Source organism: Corvus cornix, chromosome 9 (assembly GCF_000738735.6).
Source record: "Corvus cornix cornix isolate S_Up_H32 chromosome 9, ASM73873v5, whole genome shotgun sequence".
NCBI classification, from domain to species: Eukaryota; Metazoa; Chordata; class Aves; order Passeriformes; family Corvidae; genus Corvus; species Corvus cornix.
The window spans coordinates 432992-451528 of NC_046339.1; the positions used below are offsets into that span (position 1 = coordinate 432992).

At 45.6% G+C, this 18537-nt stretch overlaps 3 protein-coding genes across 4 annotated transcripts in view; 1 reads left to right on the top strand and 2 right to left on the bottom strand.

Annotated features, from left to right (window-relative positions):
* MED12L (mediator complex subunit 12L) overlaps positions 1 to 18537 on the top strand; it is a 102132-nt gene that overhangs the window by 27621 nt on the left and 55974 nt on the right. The window contains exon 14 of the mRNA XM_039557032.1: positions 220 to 396. Coding sequence (XP_039412966.1) covers positions 220 to 396 — 177 coding nt within the window. The remainder of the gene's footprint in view (positions 1 to 219; positions 397 to 18537) is intronic.
* GPR171 (G protein-coupled receptor 171) lies at positions 719 to 3858 on the bottom strand. The gene is made up of 2 exons (XM_010397459.4): positions 3588 to 3858; positions 719 to 2274 (listed from the first exon to the last, which is right to left on the bottom strand). The coding sequence occupies exon 2, from the start codon at positions 2223 to 2225 to the stop codon at positions 1155 to 1157; it is 1071 nt and encodes a 356-aa protein (XP_010395761.1). The 5' UTR covers positions 2226 to 2274; positions 3588 to 3858; the 3' UTR covers positions 719 to 1154.
* Positions 4165 to 13354, bottom strand: P2RY14 (purinergic receptor P2Y14). 2 transcript variants are annotated; one of them, XM_010397460.3, is made up of 4 exons: positions 13104 to 13354; positions 9448 to 9536; positions 8048 to 8371; positions 4165 to 7650 (listed from the first exon to the last, which is right to left on the bottom strand). In XM_010397460.3, exon 4 carries the CDS (start codon positions 7630 to 7632, stop codon positions 6619 to 6621), a length of 1014 nt encoding a protein of 337 aa, XP_010395762.1. In that variant the 5' UTR covers positions 7633 to 7650; positions 8048 to 8371; positions 9448 to 9536; positions 13104 to 13354; the 3' UTR covers positions 4165 to 6618. The 2 variants fall into 2 exon arrangements, with proteins under 2 accessions (XP_010395762.1, XP_010395763.1); XM_010397461.3 differs by lacking the exon at positions 8048 to 8371.

Genomic DNA, 18537 nt, shown 5'->3' on the forward strand with positions numbered 1-18537 from the left:
TTGTCTAATAACCACAGAGATATGCACAGAGATTTAATTTGTATATGTATCTTAAATCTCAGGCTTACTGTGACTGCCCTTGCTTTGTCCATCTTTGAAAAACCTCAGATGTTTAATAAATGACTGTGAGCAAGAACAAATCCTATCTCTGGCTGCAGCTGCTGGATTTCAGAAGCTGGAGGTTACACTTAACTCAAACCTTTGCTTTACATGTCTCAGACCTTTTCTCCGATGCCTGGGGAGTCTTGTGAGAGCGTGAACCCTTCCTTTGGCAGAAGAATCTCAGTCACCAGTGAGAAGTCAGCGAAGAGGGACAGGCTGAGAGAACTGATTTTCCCATCCAATTATGACCTCCTTCGGCACCTGCAGTATGCCACACACTTCCCCATACCCCTGGTGAGTGACCAGTGCCACCCCTTCCCCCTGCCCCTGGTGAGTGACCAGTGCCACCCCTTCCCCCTGCCCCTGGTGAGTGACCGGTGCTTGTGCACCTCGTGGTACTGCCTGACTTGGAGGTAATTGTAAATTGGATTATTAATAAACCTAGTTGCTGTTCTATAAATTTATATGAAAAGAGATCAAACAAAGAGAACATGCTGGATACTTACACTTCTTATCTTCATTTTACAATTCACTTAAATTTTCTGCAATAACATGCTGTTAGCTTTTCTCATATTCATTGAGGCAGCAGCAAGGAGAGACAGTGGAACTTGGCAAGAACAAGAAGTTTATTTATGAAGCCTGCAGGTGTGCTGTAAGCAGATACAATAATTTTCAGTGCTGTTTAAAATCCCTTTCTGGAGTAAATAATGCCTTCTAAAATGATTTATGGTTAATCTTGTCCAATCAGCTTTGCAGCTGGAGAACTGCTGTTAAATATTTTCTTCACTTGATAGCACCAAGTCATTTAATATAGTAAATGCACAATATTTAACTTAGTAAAGGTGAGTTCAGGTGTCTGCCATGAACAATTGCAAGGTACAGTTGAGTCTGGCCACGTATTCTTATGCGTTGCTGGTCCCGGTGGGTCACCGCTGTTCACGGAGCTGTTTGTGAAAGGCATCCCTGAAGGCTGTGCATGCTCAGGGCTGCTGTGTGAGCGTGCCACACAGCGATGGGTGTTCACTGATGGGGTGTTCTCCTCCTGCTTGGGCTCACGACTCCTCAGGAGCGTTGTCGGCTGTGGTGCCCACGTCTGCAGTCACCCAGCAGCTGTTGGTGCTGCAGGTGGGCTCGTGTGCTTTGCAGTCAGGGCTGCACATCTGCTGTTCGCTGCTGTGCTGCACCTCCGCGTCCGTGAGGGCCTTTGTCTCCTTGGGGGCTGCAAACGTCTCCGTGAATTTCAGTCTGAACGATTTGGAAAGGTGGTAATAGAGAATGGGGTCAAAGCAGAGGTTTGAGACTGCAAACAGCAAGGTAGACTCCTTGGCTTTGAAGAGAGCCCGTTTGAGGGGGCAGCTGGTTATGGTGTTGCTCTGGCTCAGCGTGTAGGGGATGCGCACGGCGTGGTAGGGCACGAAGCAGAGCAGGTACCCGGCCGTCACCAGCAGGATGTGGGTCAGCGCCTTCTTCACTCTGCTGTAACTCTCACTGTACTTGTGGCGGTAGAGCTGTCTAACAATGAGAAAATTGGAAATCAGTATCACAGCTGAGAAATTCAGGAATATTGCTGTGCAGATGAAATTAGTGAACACATGCCAGTCTCTCCCAAATTTTGTTTTGAAATCAATGCAGCCTATGCCAGGTCTTTCTTCAATGTGTTTTATGGGAATAGCCATGTTAGGTACAGTTACGAGGAGAACCATGATCCATACGACTGCAGACAACGTCTTGGCAAACCCAGGCTCCTGAATGCGGTAGATCTTAGAGCTGTGCATCAGCTGGAGGCAGCGATCCATGCTCACAAATCCCAAAAATATGATTGATAAATACATGTTCAGGTAGATGAAGCAGGCCGTGACTTGGCAGTGGAATATTCTCAGATTCCAGGATGCAATTCCTAGGTCCACAGTAATCTTCACGGGCAATGTCAAAGTCAACAAGAAATCTGCAGTGAGGAGATTGATTAAGTAGATGCTCATACACTTCTGTTTCTTATCTTTCTGCGTGAATGCCCACAGTGCAAAACAGCTTCCAATAATTCCCATAAGAAAAATCAAGTAGTAAAAATAGGTAAAAGGTTCCATTTCTTCATAGAGATGACATTCAGAAATGTTGCTTGACATCGTAAACTCCTTGTGTGAGTTGGCTTTTCTGACAGGAGGTATCAAGGACCTACAAAAAGAACCAAGAGGACATCAATGGCATCAACCTTTCCTGAGCAACAGTGGTAATTCTCTTAGAATTTTGTTTGATTAATTCTAAGAAAAAAATACCATTAGGAAGAAATATTTTTCTCTCTCTTTGTGCTGTTTCCCAAATATTCTGGAGGGCTTTGTTCTCATGCTGGAAGAATTAGGAATGTATTAGGATTTTTTTCTGAAAGCATAGAGCCTTCTGAGCAGCATTTCCACTACAGGAACTTTTCTGACAGTGTTTGGTTCAACACCCTCCTCCAGCAAAAATGCTAGAGAAAAAGGTTTGAATCTATTTAAGCATCTGATTAATAATGATCATACTAAAACATCGTAAGTTTTGAAGGATTGAAACTATGCCTAAAAAAAAGTAGTATTTGTAGCACCCTCGTTCTGTAAAAATGTGCTGGGAATTCTGAGGGAGTGCCTTGTCCAGCCAATAAACAGATCTGTCAGATGGCTGGGCAAATGGTCCTGATCACTCCTAAGGTTTGCAAGCTGCTCTCCATTCGCAGTTGAACAGAGAATGAATTAATTGTATATTTTTATGAAACCTTTAGAAAAAGCACATTTTGAAAGAAGCAGATAATAAATAATTTTGCTCACTCTCTTTGTAGGCTTCAGTAGAAAAGTAAAGTAGAAAATTTTTGTCCTATTTTAACTAAATATGCAGCTCCAAGACTGAGGGGATTTTGTTTGTTTGCTGCACTGTGTCAGTCTGCTACAGAGAATGGCTGTGGGAAAGGCTGTTCCTTTGAATTTCCTGGAACTAACACATTTATGTCTTGAGTGGCGTCAGACTGCAACACTTCCATTTCTGTATATCGTACCTAATTTTTACATCCAATATAAGAGAACTACTGCACATGTCATTTCATCTGTAAAATTGTATCCAGATTTGCACAGTTTTTAAAGCAAAATGATTGCAGATCCTCCAGTGGTTTAAAATGTTGGAGAAAGCAGTTTGTTCCTTGCAGTTGGCTCTCTGCAGGTGTGTCTCGTCCTGAGAGCGGGGCTGGCCTGGGCCTTGGTGCTGCTGGTGGTCTGCGGCGTTGGCGTTTCCTGCGCCGTGGCGCGGTGCAGCCTGCCTTGTCCCCATCCTCCGCAGGCGAGGGGTACCCGGCCAACCCAGCCCTGGAGGGCTGTGACCAGGTGACGCTGGCCACTGGCACAGCCAGGGGTGGCTTGCCAAAAGCTGAGCCCGACCTCCGGAGCGTTTGGCAGTCGGATTTCGGGCTGTGCGTTTAGGGAGATCTAAATAGGCTGTGACAGACAGGGAGCGAGATCACGTACCTGTCCTTGTGGCCTGGGGTCTTCTGAGCATTGGTCTGCAAAGCTCTGATGTCCCTCAGCGACTGCTCTCCCAAGCCGGTGATGCGTGACCTTCTGCCCAGGCTGTGGTTTTCAAATGAGCTGATTGACGCAGTTAAACTCAGCGTTCAAACAGCTAAATCACGTGGAAGTTACCCAAAAGAGTGGTGGCAGAAAGAAATAAGTGCTCACAGAACAGCCCGGAGCCGTCTCTTTCCTGTTGCTGGGGGAGAGGCAGGCGGGGGGCTGTAAGTGTATGACATCAGCGGCTGTTTCTTTGCTTTTGTTTTCATAAGTCTGAAACTGTTTCCCTCCTTCCCTGCATATATCTCATATTTAAAATCTGTCTGGAATTGGGATTTTGCAATGTAGTTGGTCCTCGTTCATTTTAACACTCCTGCATGAAATCCTAGGTTCTGGGAATCTCAGGGTGTTTGTTTTAGAGTTACACCTTAGCTGGCAGATTTGAGGGCACCTAGGGATTCTGCTGATTGCAATGAACATTCTAAGTATTTGGGTATTTTCCAAGCACTATTAAAAATAAAAATGACACATTAGGGAAGTTGGGGAAATATTTATTTTTTTGGTTGGTTGATTGGTTGGTTTTGGAAAAGATGAGAAAAGATCTGACACCATGCTGGGGGTGAGGTACTGACAGCCAATACTGAAACTCCAAATGGTGGCCCTTGGTTGTAGTTGAGAATCCACAGGAATTTACAAACCCTGCACCAGAGCTTTGTGGAGGAACAGATGAAGAATGTCTGGTTTTACGTTTAGTCATAAACTGAAAGTTCAGACCATATATGTCGAAATGTTTGCAAAGCTTCGTAATCTGGAATGATCCTGTGTCCAGTTGTGAGCAAACATGGACTCATTTTATGGTGTTCTGCTCATGTAAAGCTGATCTTCCTATACCTGTAAGGTTTTCTTAAACCCAGTCTACAGCACTGGCAGTTGTTCCTGTCTGTGTGTCTCTGTCAGTTGGTTTCCCATTTTCTGCAGTCAGTTTACAGCTCAGGGAACTTTCTAGGCCTAAAAAGACAAAGTGATGGTTCGGCAAAACTTTACTGCATAATGGTCTGCCCTTCCTGCAGAAGTATTTTGGGAAGAGAACAGATATTGGAACATGAGTTCCCTGAGTGTGTGAGGAGCTGGCTTGGGGTATCTGAGGCATGATATGCTGGGAAAGATGTGAAAGGATTAATTTACCCAGTGCTGGAAAAAAATTGGCCTCAGTTCATCCAGCAAAGTAAGGAGCAAGGCCGAGGAGATGGAACAGAGGTGTGGTTTGACGCTGGTATTACTTGGGACTTGTCGCTCACAGGGTGGGATTGCAGCAGGATCAGGGGCATGGAACCATTTCCTGACTAGGGAAGCTCTTGGAGGAGGATTTTTTCAACATGAATGAAAAGCTGGAAATGTAGCATTCCTTTTGAACATGGGTGTTGATCACCATCTGCGCCCCTGGTGCCTGCATGTAGATTCTTGTCATTCTAATATCAGTAATCTGGTGAGGTGTGAAACAATTACACAATATAAATAATTTTTTCAAAGCTTGCAAAGCAATAAAAAAGTTATTTAAATATATATTCTGGAAGTGTTTCCATCTGTCTGTGCCAGTGATCTTTCACAGCCACAGCTATGTAAATTTATGTCGGCAAATACCAAGCCCTGCCATGTAGGGAACCGAAGGTTTTTGCCATAAATGACAAAAGATCTCCCACAAAGCACCAGATTCCCTTCTCCAGCAGGCCAGTTCCCTTGCTTGGAGGGCAGAGCCTGCAGAGCCTCAGTCTGACAGAGTCAGGGAGCTCTGAAAGAACCATATAAATAATCTTTTATGTGTTTTCTTTAACAAACACAACCAGAATACAGCCTTCTCCTGTAGTTGCTGTGGGCAGGTTTGGGCTGGTGACCCCCAGCTCCCACAGTCCGATGGACACCCAGGCTGCCCCAGGCGTGGGGTACTGGTGCTCACTGGATCAGGCTGGAACCGCTCTGCTGGTTGGTGGGAAATACATGGAGCTGAACTTGCTGCGCAAAGCTGTGTGTGAGCCCAGTGGAGGTGTCCAGACCTTTAGCTGGAGTACAATCCTGTGGAGTGGTAGAATCCTGCTGCTGCTGACCAGTGGTCTTGGATCAAGAGCAGTTACCCACAGCCTTGGAGAAGGTGCAAGGACCAAATGTTTTAAAATTTTTCACCCTTAGATCTGTTTGGACTAGAATAAAATGCAGTTGCAGAACAGTGAAGGACACGTTATTTCTGTTCCTATAGCTTCTTTGTTAAGTAAAATGAAGACATTCAGCTTCCACAGCCACTGTCTGAAAGCTTTAGTGGATACTTGAGGCCCTGGTAGGTTTTCCCTGTACAATGATAAAATCAATTTTTAAAAAAAAAGCTGTTCTGAAAAAGAAAGTTATAAAAGAGATTATATTTGTATAGAGGAGGTTGGTGGCTTTCAGCAGTTACTGTGGTACAGACAGAAATGCTTTACTGCTGTATAAAAATCATGGGAAAACCAGCAAACCATTCTTTCTGGGTTTAAATGTACCAGAGTTTCTAGACAGCTGTACCTGTGTGTTCCCACACGGCTCCAGGATGTTCTTGCCTCCTCCTGCACCAGTGGCGAGGGAGTTGCTACAGTTTGGTGTGGATGTGTTCTGTTCCTGTATGGCCAGAGAAGCAGATTGGTGTGGTTTTGGGTCTGTTGGATGGTCCTTTCAGAGACCCACGGCCTGGAGCTCCAAAATGTGCCATTCCAGGTACTCCTCTCTCTATTTTTGAGATCCAGATGAGTCATGTCACACCCTAATGCAATCATGGCATCAGCTGAAACAGCATGTAGTGAATATATTGGCACATGCAATAATGAGTTTAGACAGAGAAATAGCACCCGGTGTTATGCTGAAACCCTTCTTCTGTTTGTTGCTGGTTGTCATGTGCTCCGTTTCTTTGGGACATTTGCATTCATGAATAACTTCCTGAAATGTGCATTATTGTAGAGACACAAACCTACACGATGTTTATACTTTCCCGAAGTGTATTTGATCTTCTGGATTTGGAAATTTCAACCTCACTCGAAGCTTTAAGTTTGAGATGCAGTTTTTGATACAGCTTTTCTCTAAAGGGGAGGCAGAGGAAAAAATAAATAATGGGGTCGAGGCAGACATTTGCAGCAGACAGCACCAGAGTGAACTCCTTGGCGTAGTACAGCAATTTTTGGGACTGGCAGGTGAACTGGGAGCTGGTCTGGCTCAGGGTGTATGGGGTCCTGCAGAGGTGGTAAGGCGCAAAGCAAACGACAAACACAAACATGATGGTGAATATGTTCCGGCTGGTTTTTCTCTTGGCCACCTCTGAGTTCCTCCGGAATTTTTTGTAAGAACTGTATATTTTTTTGGATATAGAAGTGTAAAATACGATTAGCAGAAAAAAAACAACCCAGAAAATCCCTGTGCAAATATAAGTTGTTGCTTTGTGCCACTGTCTGCCAAGCTCACTTTTAAGACCTATACATTTTCTGGAGTAATTGTCTTTAGTGATTTCATTAGTTAAAATCATATTTGGAAATGACATAATCATTAATAATAGCCATATGATTATAGAGACCACCTTGCTGTAGTTAACTGTGTGAACAAAAGAGGTGAACAAAGGCTTTACGATTTTGTAGTATCTGTCAAACCCTATGAGGCCAAAAAAGGTGATCCCAATGTACATGTTCATGTAGAACACAACCGCGGAGTATCTGCACACGAACAGGTTGAGCTCTGGAGGAGCAATTTCTGAATCGGCAAGGATTTTGAAAGGAAATGTCAGGCTCATGAGGAGATCGGCCACAGCGATGTTTTTGAGGTAGACAATAAAACTCTTTGTGCTGGAAACGTAAAGGAAGACCCAGGCTGCCACGGCATTGAGCGAGAGCCCTGCGAGGAAGATGAAGCAGTAGAGCAGTGGAATGACTGTTGTAGTTATCACCGTGCTGTGGCTGCAGTTGTGTCCCGAGGAGTTGGTGCTGGAGTTGAACATCTTACAGTATCTTCATTCCTAGAAGCAGAGAAGAGAGTATATCAGTAGGACAGGGTGGTGCTGGGCTTTCTGCTAACTATTCTAAGTTTTCTGCTCTCACTTCCAAATGAACTTGGTGTGCCTCTCAGAAATGACCACGTTCCCACACCGCAGCATTCCCAGTGGGGAATGCAAAGAATTTTCTGAGTGGTGTCGTCTCACTTTACAGTGATGTTCAAGGGCATGTTGCTGCTGTGAACAGAGGATCCAATTGCTTCCCTGTTTGACTTTAGCCTGTTGCCTTCCAGCCCAGGGCTGCCCCTTTCCTGCAAGCATGAGCCCACGTGCTGTGAGCTGGGACTGACCCACAGCGATCTGGTGACTCAAACGGTTAATGAGATGTGTTTAAGGACCACTATTTTTGGCATTGACTTACCATGAAGCATGAGGGATATGAATATTCCTGGTCAAAAAGTTCTGTAAAAACTCCTCTTCTGTTAGTCAAGTGTGGAGATAGCCAGCGTACGCCAATATGTCCCAGTGTTCCCTTGCAAGGAACTCGCATGTGCAGCTGGCAGAGTTTGCTTTAAACTTCCAGCAGCCCAGCACACAGGAGTGTGTCTGTGTGGTAGTTTGTAATGTGGGAGCTTGAGTTGCCTTCGCAAGTCAGTCAGATTTACATTTTAAAAGATCTCCAAGAAGAAATCACATCTGCTGTCTGCTTTTCTTTGCCAGAATGTTTGTGGGGGTGGATTATCCTCTGTGGGGAGGGCAGAACAAATATAGATATAAATATAATGCTGCTGTATTTGGCAAGTGAAACCCTGGGCAACTGGAAAATATGTGCCTTAAAGCTGGGAAAAAACCCATCTTGTCTTATAGAAAATAAATAATTTCCTTTTATCCCCAGTTCTGAGTCAGTAGCTGATGTCTCTGTGGAGCAGGTTGGAGCCTGAATGCAACCTTGCAATAGCTAGAAATGGACATTTTCTCTCAAGTAGGTAAAACCATCTCCTTTGGTGTATTGTTTTCTATACCTCTTGCAGATGGTGTAAAGGCTGATCAGCTTAGGTGTGTCCTGGAACCTGCATGGATGAGAGGAACATGGAGACCCCTGTGCACACCCAAAGCCTCCACTTAACCTCTTCCTCGTCATTCTCCCACCAGAGCAGCAGCCATCCTGTCTTTGTGTTTCAGCTCTAGTCATCAAGGCATTTGTTTTTGTCTGGCTGGGATTTTAAAAGAAAAGATGATTTGGAAAGCAGGTATTAAACTACCACATGAAAAGGCATGTTAGGGCTGGGAGGTTTTGTGGGTAGAGCTTGGGGTGATACTGCTGAAATTAGAAGGATCTTCTGGAAAGCACTAATAGCAAATGGCATTTTTATTTAAATAGTAACACACTGTATTTAAAAACTCTTCTCTTCTGCTGTGTCCCTGTTCACTTTCTCCCTCCAGGCTGTCTCAGCAGGACCTTCTCTCTGCACATGGTGTGTTAAGAACTTGTTCCTTCTCTGTAGGGTTTTCTGTAGCCGAGAACACAGAGGTGGGTTTTTCTGTGCTTGGACTTGGGGGTAGATATTAAATTGTGTAGGAAGTTCATGAAGTATGTTTTGTGCTGAGGCATCATACAACAAAGGATTGTTTCAGAACTGTGTGACTAGAGATGTGGACATCAAGTCTTTGTAAAGTCTGTTGTGCCTGTGCAGAATGGAGGACACCCTAGACAAATTTTACATTTGACACCAGCAGATTTATCAACCCTCTGTCCTTGAGAGGGGGCCACCGGTCAGGCCAGACTCTGTACATCTTTCCATATCATTGGCATGTCCTTACCTTGCCTCAGTTGCCTGCTGGGGTACTTTGCTAAGGGTCTAGAGCGCTGTCCATTCTCAGGCACAGAGCCTCTGCTCTTGCTGGGAGACCTGTGGGAGAGACAGAGGATACAGTCCTATCTGACAATGTAAACCTGTGGTGTCACAGCACACCACCTGATCAGTGCTCAGACTTCAGAAATGGTTGGGGACAGAGCCATGGAGCAGTCATGTTCGAGCTAAACCCTGTCACTGCACGGGTGAGGCTGGAGGCTCCCGTGTCCCCCTGCTGAGCGTCGCAGCTCTGTGTTCATGGTCAGTTATTGCTGTTCTTTTTGTCACCTTGTCACGCTCAGCTCTTTTTGGAGGGCCTTATCCTACTGCTGTGAATAGTTCAGCACTGACTGCAAACACTGTCACCTTCCTGGCCTGTCCCCTCTGTCAGCCGTGGGGCCCAGGGTGGCTCCTGTAGAGGCTGCTGGCGGGAGGCAGAGGGTACATGTTAGTGCCAGCATTTGGGAGGGGGGTCACAACAGCCTTTCGTACTCAAGCAGCTGTTCTTGTTTGAATGCTTGGGCCAGCATAAAGTACAGTGATTCTGTGTTAATAATGTCAGCTAGTTGTGCAAAACCAGCAAACTTGATTCACCAGATGATCAAGATTGATTGGATAAGATGTAGAAAAGTTCTGACCATTCCCAGCTTGCATATCATGTTGTCTTGGCAAAACACACGAAAGGGAAGCTGCAGAAACCATTAAAGTGCTCAGTCCCTTCTGAGGTCAGACTCTTGTGCTGCCCACTGTGACTCTTCCACAGTAGCATTTAAGGCAATTCTTGACTTCCGTAACTTGTCTGTCAAGTTTCAAAGTTCACCCTGCTTTACTGAACTTAAGAATATATTTAGAAGTAGTTTTACTTATTTATTGATTTACCCTGACTTTACAAGCGGTTGTGTAGTTCCAAGTACACATTTTAGCTATTTATGGAAACTAATGCAGCTGTTTAATAAATATGTAATACAGTTACAGGGTCAGGAACTGTGGCAGTGGTCACTATCACCAGAAATCTTTTTTGAACAGCAAAATGGAGTTAATCAGGGGAGGTGATCATGCCAGATGGTACCTCTGATGTTAGGAGGAAGCTGGAGAAGGAGGAAGCACAACTCACACCACAGCCATTGCAAGTTGTGCTGAGTGTGCTAAAAGAAGAATCTTATTTTAAGATTTTCTCTCTAATGTGGTGGGAATGTTAGTACTGGTTGAACTTGCAGTGCTGGCCACGCTGGTGTAATCCAGTGGGAAAGCTGCTGTGGGTGTCCCTGTGGGGTAGAAGGGTGGTGAGGCTCAGGAGCACAGGGTCTGGGAGCTCTGCTGTGCACTGTGGGGTGCACCCCGAGGGTGTTGGGGGCCAGGCAGGGTTGGCTGAGGGAAGCCACTCCCCCAAATGCTGGGGCACTTGTTGGTCTGCGTGTGGTCAGGGCTGCTCTGACCCTTCTCTGTGTCCCCACAGAGGAGCCCAGGCTGGCAGCCTGTGGGGTGTGTGCCAGGTGGAGACACTCGGGGTCCCTGGCTGGAATTGCTGGTCTCCTCTGGAAGGCAGTGCTTGCGGTGACTGTGGAGATATGTTGGTGCATTTGACTTGTTGCAAGTTTGCCAAGAGACTAAAATTTCATGATACTGTTTTTATTATGACATTTGTCATAGGGCAATGTCTGGGTTTTAATACTTAAGAGAATAAAAGTATGCAAAATACACTAACGGGCTATTTTAGCCTCTGAAAGTGGCATGTTGGGTGGTAGTTGTTCCTGTTTGTCATAGAATGTAGTGGAGAAAAATGGGATGAATCCTGAGATTAGGATGACAGAAGAAATTAAGTCGCATTCCTGTTGCAGGAAGCAGCAGGGGAGTACCTGCCATGGCACTGGACGTGGCGGTGCCCAGTGCTCCCTTCCTTGGGCATGGCAGCAGTAACCACTGCAGTGTCTCGTCCTTGTCTTCCAGCTCTTGCTTTCTAGACCCCTCAGGTGTGGTGTGCAAGGACAGAGGACACAGAAAGCTGTGTCTCTGCTCAGCTGCTCCTTGCGTTGCCTCTGACAGTGGCTGAGAATGGACATGTGTCCTGTGGCTGTCACTGTGGCTGTGGCCCTGTGAGTAGCAGTGCCCCTGTGAGCCTGGTGACACTGGGGTGTGTTCTGTCTGCAGCTGCTAAGGGGAAGGACAGGTGGGCAGATGACTCTGTGCACATTAACAGGACATCCCACTTCTGATCCAGAAAGGCAAAACCCAGGAAGTTGTAGCGAGGAGGCAGCAGTCGGCGACCACAGTTATTACATCAGGTAGATCATCCGTGATGTTCTCTTGGCACCTGCAATGAACTTCTGGAGCTCTGAAGGACACGGAGAGGAGAGCCAACAGGTACGCAGAGTAGAGGAGATAAGGTTGTGTATTTCCCATTAAAGCCGTGGGCTCCTTTGGGCACAGTGTCAGGACACCTCAAGGGCAGAATTGTATTTCTGTCTTGTAAAAACCACCAGTAACTGTTTCATTTCTTCTTCCTGTCCAGCAGGCTCTGTGCTATTTTGAAACCTGAAATTTAGCAGCTTTGTCTTCCTGATAAGCTAAGTTTTTCATTCTCTTTTTATTTCTGATTTTTAGAGTCTGCATTATTCTGAGCATGCTTTTAGCCTTACAAGATTGTAGTCTGTGAAGTATCTGTGTAAACCCTGATACTCAGATGGAAACCTGGGCAATGCTTTGAGCTTTTTGCACATAGCATAATTTTCAGATCTAACTCAAATACTCATTTTTTTTAGTTAAGTCTCAAAATTCCCCCAGTGAGATCCTTCCTATCTCACATCAGTTATTGTGTTGGAATTAGGGAGTGGTGGATGTGAGAGGAAATGTTAGAATCAGGTAAGAATATTTTAAGAACTGAATAACAACAACAATGATAATAATAGATTGTAATGAAGAAAAATAACAAGGAGAGAGAGAAACCCCAAGAAAAACAAGTGGCTCAGCTGTCCTGGTGTGCCCCTCTGCACTGGCAGGGCATGAGAAGCTGGGAAGTCCTTGACCTGGTGCAAGCCCTGCTCATCAACAGCTAAACCATCAGAGTGTTACCAACATCATTCTCATCCCAAACCCAAACCCACTTCTGTACCAGCTACTGGGAGAAAATTAACTCTATCCCAGCTAAAACCAGAGCCCTGGGTCAGTAAAATGTTTTAATGATTACTAGTTTCGTTGTCCTAAAACTGGGTTTTTAAAAGTAGTAAAATGTGGCTCAAGGAAGTTTTCCCCTTTAATATTATATTTTAATAGTAGCATTTGTCATTCAAATATTTTATTTTAAATTCTGTTTTCTGATGTTTTAAACTATGAGTTTCGTATAGTTACATTTTCTCAGTCATAAATTAAAAGTAGTTGCTTAAGAAAAATATCCACAGCTCAGCCTCACGGCTGAAACAATAGTTTCTGTACCTGCTTCTGTAGTTAGTTAGTTAGTTAAAACTGCTCGTTTGTGCTATTAGTTGTTAGTGGTTTGCAGAACGTATGGATGTTCACCTCATTTGCCAATTTAAAAAGTAAAATTGCAGTGGCAGTTACTTAAAAATACCCGAGGATGTTCGGGGCGTTGGCAGGGGCAGGAGCAGGTGATGGGAGGCGGTGTCTCACCTGGACAGAAGCGTGGGATGGTGTGTGTGGTCCCTCTTCTGCTGTGCCACGCCGAGAGTCCTCCGCAGCTGCCGGGGCACGGGAAACAGCCGGGAGCCGCTCCCGGGGCTGCTCGCAGCGCAGCCCGTGCGGCGATTTCGGAGCAGAAAGGGGAAGGGCTGGGGAGCCGAGCCGTGCCCCTGCCCAGCTGTGGCCGGGCTCTCAGCCTGCAGCTGGCCCGGGCAGCTCCTTGGAGAGCAGCGCTGAGCAGCTTTCAGGAGAGACACGAGTGCAGCTGGCACAGCAGTGAGCGGTCTGAACTGCAGGGCTGGAGTTTGCTTTTCCTAAACTGTTCCCAGGGCTGGCTGCGACCTTTCCTGTGACGCATCCTGCCCTGAGAGCTGCGGCTCTGTGCATGGGAGGTTTTGAACTGGAGCCACGGGCTTGTGTGGTGCCTGCTCAGGGCGTGCTCAGGCTGGGAGAGGGATTCTGGGGATACATGATGAGTCTTTGGTGTTTGGCTGTTTCCTTTCTCTTCTTTTTTGTCCTTTTCTTTTAACCTTAAACACCTGCTTGGCTTTCTCCCTTCCTGTTCGTCCTGTAAGTTTTCTGGGAGGTTTTGAAATCAAACACAGAGTTAGTGGAAATGTATGGTAATAGAAGAACTAATATTTTCTCTGTGGATGTAGGAAACGAGTATATTCTGAGAGAGAGCAGAGGTTTGGGGAGATAAATTGAGGTTTAAATGTTTATTTAAAAATTGTGAAATATGTACGTTGTGTACCTTAGAACTAGTAAACATTTAGTGCAGGACTTGAGCTCTGCTTGACAGTGTGTCACCCAAACACTACAGAAAATACACAATTCCTCATGGACTTTGCTTCTGTGAGGGTTTATCTGTGTAGAAGGGCCCAAAGGCATGGGGAAATGCATATACCTTCTCCCTGCAGGTCGCTGCCATGTCCACATCCTTTACTTGGGGCCATTGTGAGTTACCCTGAGCCTCTAGTCCCTTCCTTCCCCAGATTTCATTGAATATCTCTCAGTGCAATAAGGGGGTATCTTGAGAGGCAGAATTGTCTGTACATTCTTGTCAGTACTCTTGCCCCTCTCTGGATCCTGAGACTCGCAGCTCAAAGCTGTAGTGGTCAATTAATGGCTTCGGGGTGATGGGTTTGGGTGTTGGTTTCACTGACAGTTTCATGCTTCCCGTACGGATCAGGCAGAACGGTGCACGAGACTTCTCAGGTGCTCCCCAGAAGGCGCCAGTCAGCCAAACTCTTCCTCTCTTCCCATGCACCCTATGGTCATTGCTTGAAGCAGGGATGAGGGGAGTGAATCAGATAAGGCTTCGGTTTCAAAAGCGTTGGCTCTCCAAGGCAGAGTTTGTAATTAACTCTAAAATAGCCCAAAACCTCAACTCACTTGGTTTTCTTTTTGATTGTGTCCTCTCCCCAGAAGCGGCAGCAGAAGCCTCAACATCCCTTTTGGGACCAAGGTCAGCTTTCAGAGTGTGACCTACAACAAACTTTTTCCAACAGCTTCCTCATCTAACCTCTAAATTAAAATAAGGATTGTTCCATTTGTGTCCAGATGGAATCCTTGCAGGAGAGGAACAGAAGTGCAGTCTGCCAAGACAAGTGAGTTTTAAAGAGAAACATGTAAAATAAAGGGTATGAGGAACTTTTGGCAAAGCAGAATTGTTCACCATCCTCAATGGAATCTCTCACTCCCATGGGCAGTTCTCACTTTACATGCACCACCCCACAACTTCTGTTAAGGGAGGCTCAGGAAAAAGGAAATTTGGAAAAAATAGCTGAAACATTCAGAAGTTATTACCATTATTTCAAGTGATTGAGCATTTAGCAAAGAGGTGAATAGGCTTTTTTGCTGATTCATCAGAAAAATCATGACTTGAGTCTGCTGCCAGCACTTTGCCAGTCTGTGTGTGATGGAAGTGGCCTTTCCCATGGGCTAAAACGACAAATGTGTCACTGCAGGGCTGGGCTCTGGTGGGGCAACATGCAGGCATGGTGCATCTTTGGGATTTGATTGTCTGTTTATTATTCCCTATTTGAAAGACTGGATGTGGATGGAGAGTCTGACTTGGAAAATTCCACCTGGCTTAAAAGGGGTCCTCAGTGCTCTCTGACACCCATTTCCTCTCCTGGAGCCTCAGATCAGATCCTGAGTTGCCCTTGTGCCACCTAGCAGCAGGTCTGTGATGACGTAAAGCAGATAAATCTGTTCAGGTCATAGTGGTTTGGATATTCTTTCCCATCCCTCCTCCTGCTGCTCCCTTCCCCCAAGCAAAAGCAGAGAGTGCTCTGAGACACAAAGTGCGGCATCGCGTCCTCGCCAGCCCTGGCAATGCTGCCCCTGCTCAGCCCAGCATGAGGCTCTGGCAAACAGCTTGGGCATGGCACATCCCTGATGCCTCTCCTTGTCTTTGATTGGTGTGCTGGGGCTCTGCAAATGAGCCCTGCTGGGGCTGGTGGGGTGAGGGAATGTTTAACAAGCTCTTGCCTTGTGCTGACTTCATTGCTCTGAAGAAAGCAACACCACCACTGCATTTGTGGCTTCCTTAGAGCATGATGCAACTCATTTATACTGAGTAACTTGGATCAAAGTCAGCAGGTGGGTGCTGCAGTGGATTTCCATCAGTTGTGTTGGAAAGGCCATCTGGCTTTTTAGGGACACAGCAAACACCAGAGCTCCAGGGAACATCCCACATTCTCTGCATGCCCAGGCTTCCTGTCAACCCTGGTTGCTGTGCCTGGTCCCGTGACTTTCAGAGCAATTCCCACTGACATTTCATGAGATGTTTTTGGAACAATTTCTGTTTGGCTCTACTTACTACTTCTGTAATGGAATTGCACCCCCAGGATGAGAGTACGAAACAGTTGTTGGACACGGTCTGCCTCTGAACGGAAGGCTGTGTTCCTTCTTTCTAGAGGGGAAATTTCTTGAGGTTGAACTCAGAAGCGGCCATTTAGTTCTTACACAGTTCAGGGTTGTTTTCTGTGCTTTGCAAAGTATTTTTGGGGAGCAGAACCCAATCTATTTAAAATAAACGTAGTGAGCCTCTGAAGGGGCAGCATGACGGTGCTGCTCAGGCTTGCAATGACTGTAACTCACCAACTTCATTGCTCAGAAAGGAATAAAGATAATGGTGTTTGCCTTGAGTGGTGAATGAAGACCACATCTTTGTGTGTGTTAATGCATTGAGGTAAAGGATAAAAAGTTTTGAACAACCTGCAAGTTCACCTTTCCATGTTAAATGTCCAAGGCTGTTCTGGTGGCTGTAAACAGCCATCAGTGTCTGGCCTGTTGGGGATGTTGCCTGTCTCCCTCTCACTGTGCTTTGATATGATGTATTATTTTTCTGGTGTATTGTTTATTTTAGTCTGTTGTATTTATTTATTTGGGGTGTCTGATGACAGTCTTTCTATTTGAAACAAAACCCAAATGCAAATAAAACAAAACATTTCACGTACTGTCAAGTTTGTTACCTAATTTGATCAGTGCATGGTCCTGGCAGATTGAGTGGATCAAAGGTTGTGTGTGTGTGTGAGTAGTTTTGTACTTTAGATGTTCATACTTTGTATTCTGAAATTCTGTTTTTGTAGGTTTTCTTAATGGCATGGCTGTGCTTTTTGGTCTGAAATGTCATTCTTGGCTGAACCTTGTTTAGAATTGTTAAACTAGAACCAAGCACATCAGTCAGAGAGCTGCATGCAGTGAGGAAGTGGAGTGTGCACTCTGAGGAAGCCCCAAAGGCAGGGGTAGTGCAGTGTTTCCAGTGTAAGATGCCATTCTGTGATGGATTAAATGTTGCAGCACAGATAATTTTCTGCAGTGAGAAGTAAGCAGTTGTCCAGGGCAGAGGATTAAGGGCTTAAGGGGTGGGTGGGGTGCCTGAGCTCTGTGTACAGTTTCACCCTGTTGGAATGACTCTGGCCAGCAGGGCAAGCCGAAGGGTTGCTCTGTTATACAAACATGGGTATTTTTCCAAAATGCCAGCCAAATCGAATGTTTAAGGATCTAAAGATGTGGCTGCTGTTTCTAAAGGGTTAGAAAGCAGGCAGTGAGCATGGTTACTAGATGGCCCCACACTTTACCATGCACTTTAGGTGGCTTAAGAACAAACCAATAATGTATTTTACCTTTAGCCATTCAAATCTGCTTGTTCCCCCAGAATCCAAAATTCCCTACTGCTGGTGGTTGTATTAAGAGAAGCTTTTAACACTTTGTCTGAGCTCAGGGCCTAAGAAAGGAATCCTTTTGTAGGATCGTGCTGATGGACTTGGGTCCCAGAGCAGGAGAGCGCAGAGCCAGAGAGGGGAGAACTCTGCTGCCGTGTCCCAGCACGTCTGGTGACAAAAAGACTGGTGGTGATTTGGTTCCTCACGTGTCTGGTGACAGCAGTGCGGGGTGGGGTGGCAGCTCTGCAGTCTTTGCTGACAGAAGTGGGGGTGGTGGGTCCTGACTTGTGTTCTAAGTGCAGGATCTTACTGCACCAAGCCATTGCCATGTGGAAGTGGTATCTGTGACTACGGGTCAAACCTGTGCCCTTTGCAGACCTGCTAACAGAGCTGTCAGTGCTTCCAGCCCTACTGAACATGAAATCAGGCAGATCGTAGTGTATCAGTGGCCAAGCTCTGGGAATTGCTAAAAGCAAGATGAACAAGACAAGTATTTTACTAGGATAATCCCCCTGGAAGGCCAGCTAATTACAAAAGTATTGCAGGACTTCTAGTTGGGTTTTTACCCTGTCAAATCTGCCAGCAAATCTTTTCTGCTCAGTTTTGTTTGGGTGATGGGTGGATGTCTGTGCATCCTCGTGGAACAGCCTTCTGAGGCCTTACAAGGATTTGCCTGGAGCTCACTCCCCAAGCCCATGTCCGTGTTCAGGTGGCACCACTGCTGCTCCCACACAGATGTTTTACCTTACGGGGTGGCAGGAGATCCAGAGGAGCACTGAGGGAGGGGGAGGGGACTGTGCTAGACTGAATTAGAAAATGCTTCATGTGAGATTTGATTAAGTAATTTTTCTTACTTAATCAAAGTAGGCTTTCTTGGAGCTGGTTCTCTTTTCTTTCAGCCACAGCCAACCATTTTTCTAGTTGCACGTTTGTACTTAAAAGATCATCTCCATAATTTTTGCAGTTTCTCCTGTGTGTCTTTCTCAAAATATAATTGTGTTTAAAGTACCTCATTTTCTGATTTCAGAGTCATACATTCTACATCTGTAACCTTTTCAGGAAATGGGGAGCTCGTGATTTCCTTTTGTGTGCAAGATAAACTCTCCTTGAAAACGGCACGAATAACAAATACCTTTTTCTCTTTTTTCTTTCGTTTTTTTTTTCCCTTTTTCTCATCTTTCCACCATTTCTGCTCACAAGGTTAATATCTGGTCACAAGTTTCTTGATCACAAGCCTAATATATGGGTCA

What these genes read in the sequence shown, in the direction of transcription:
- GPR171 (XM_010397459.4), bottom strand. Translation starts at nt 2,225, where the DNA reads ATGTCAAGCAACATTTCTGAATGTCATCTCTATGAAGAAATGGAACCT.
- P2RY14 (XM_010397461.3), bottom strand. Translation starts at nt 7,632, where the DNA reads ATGTTCAACTCCAGCACCAACTCCTCGGGACACAACTGCAGCCACAGC.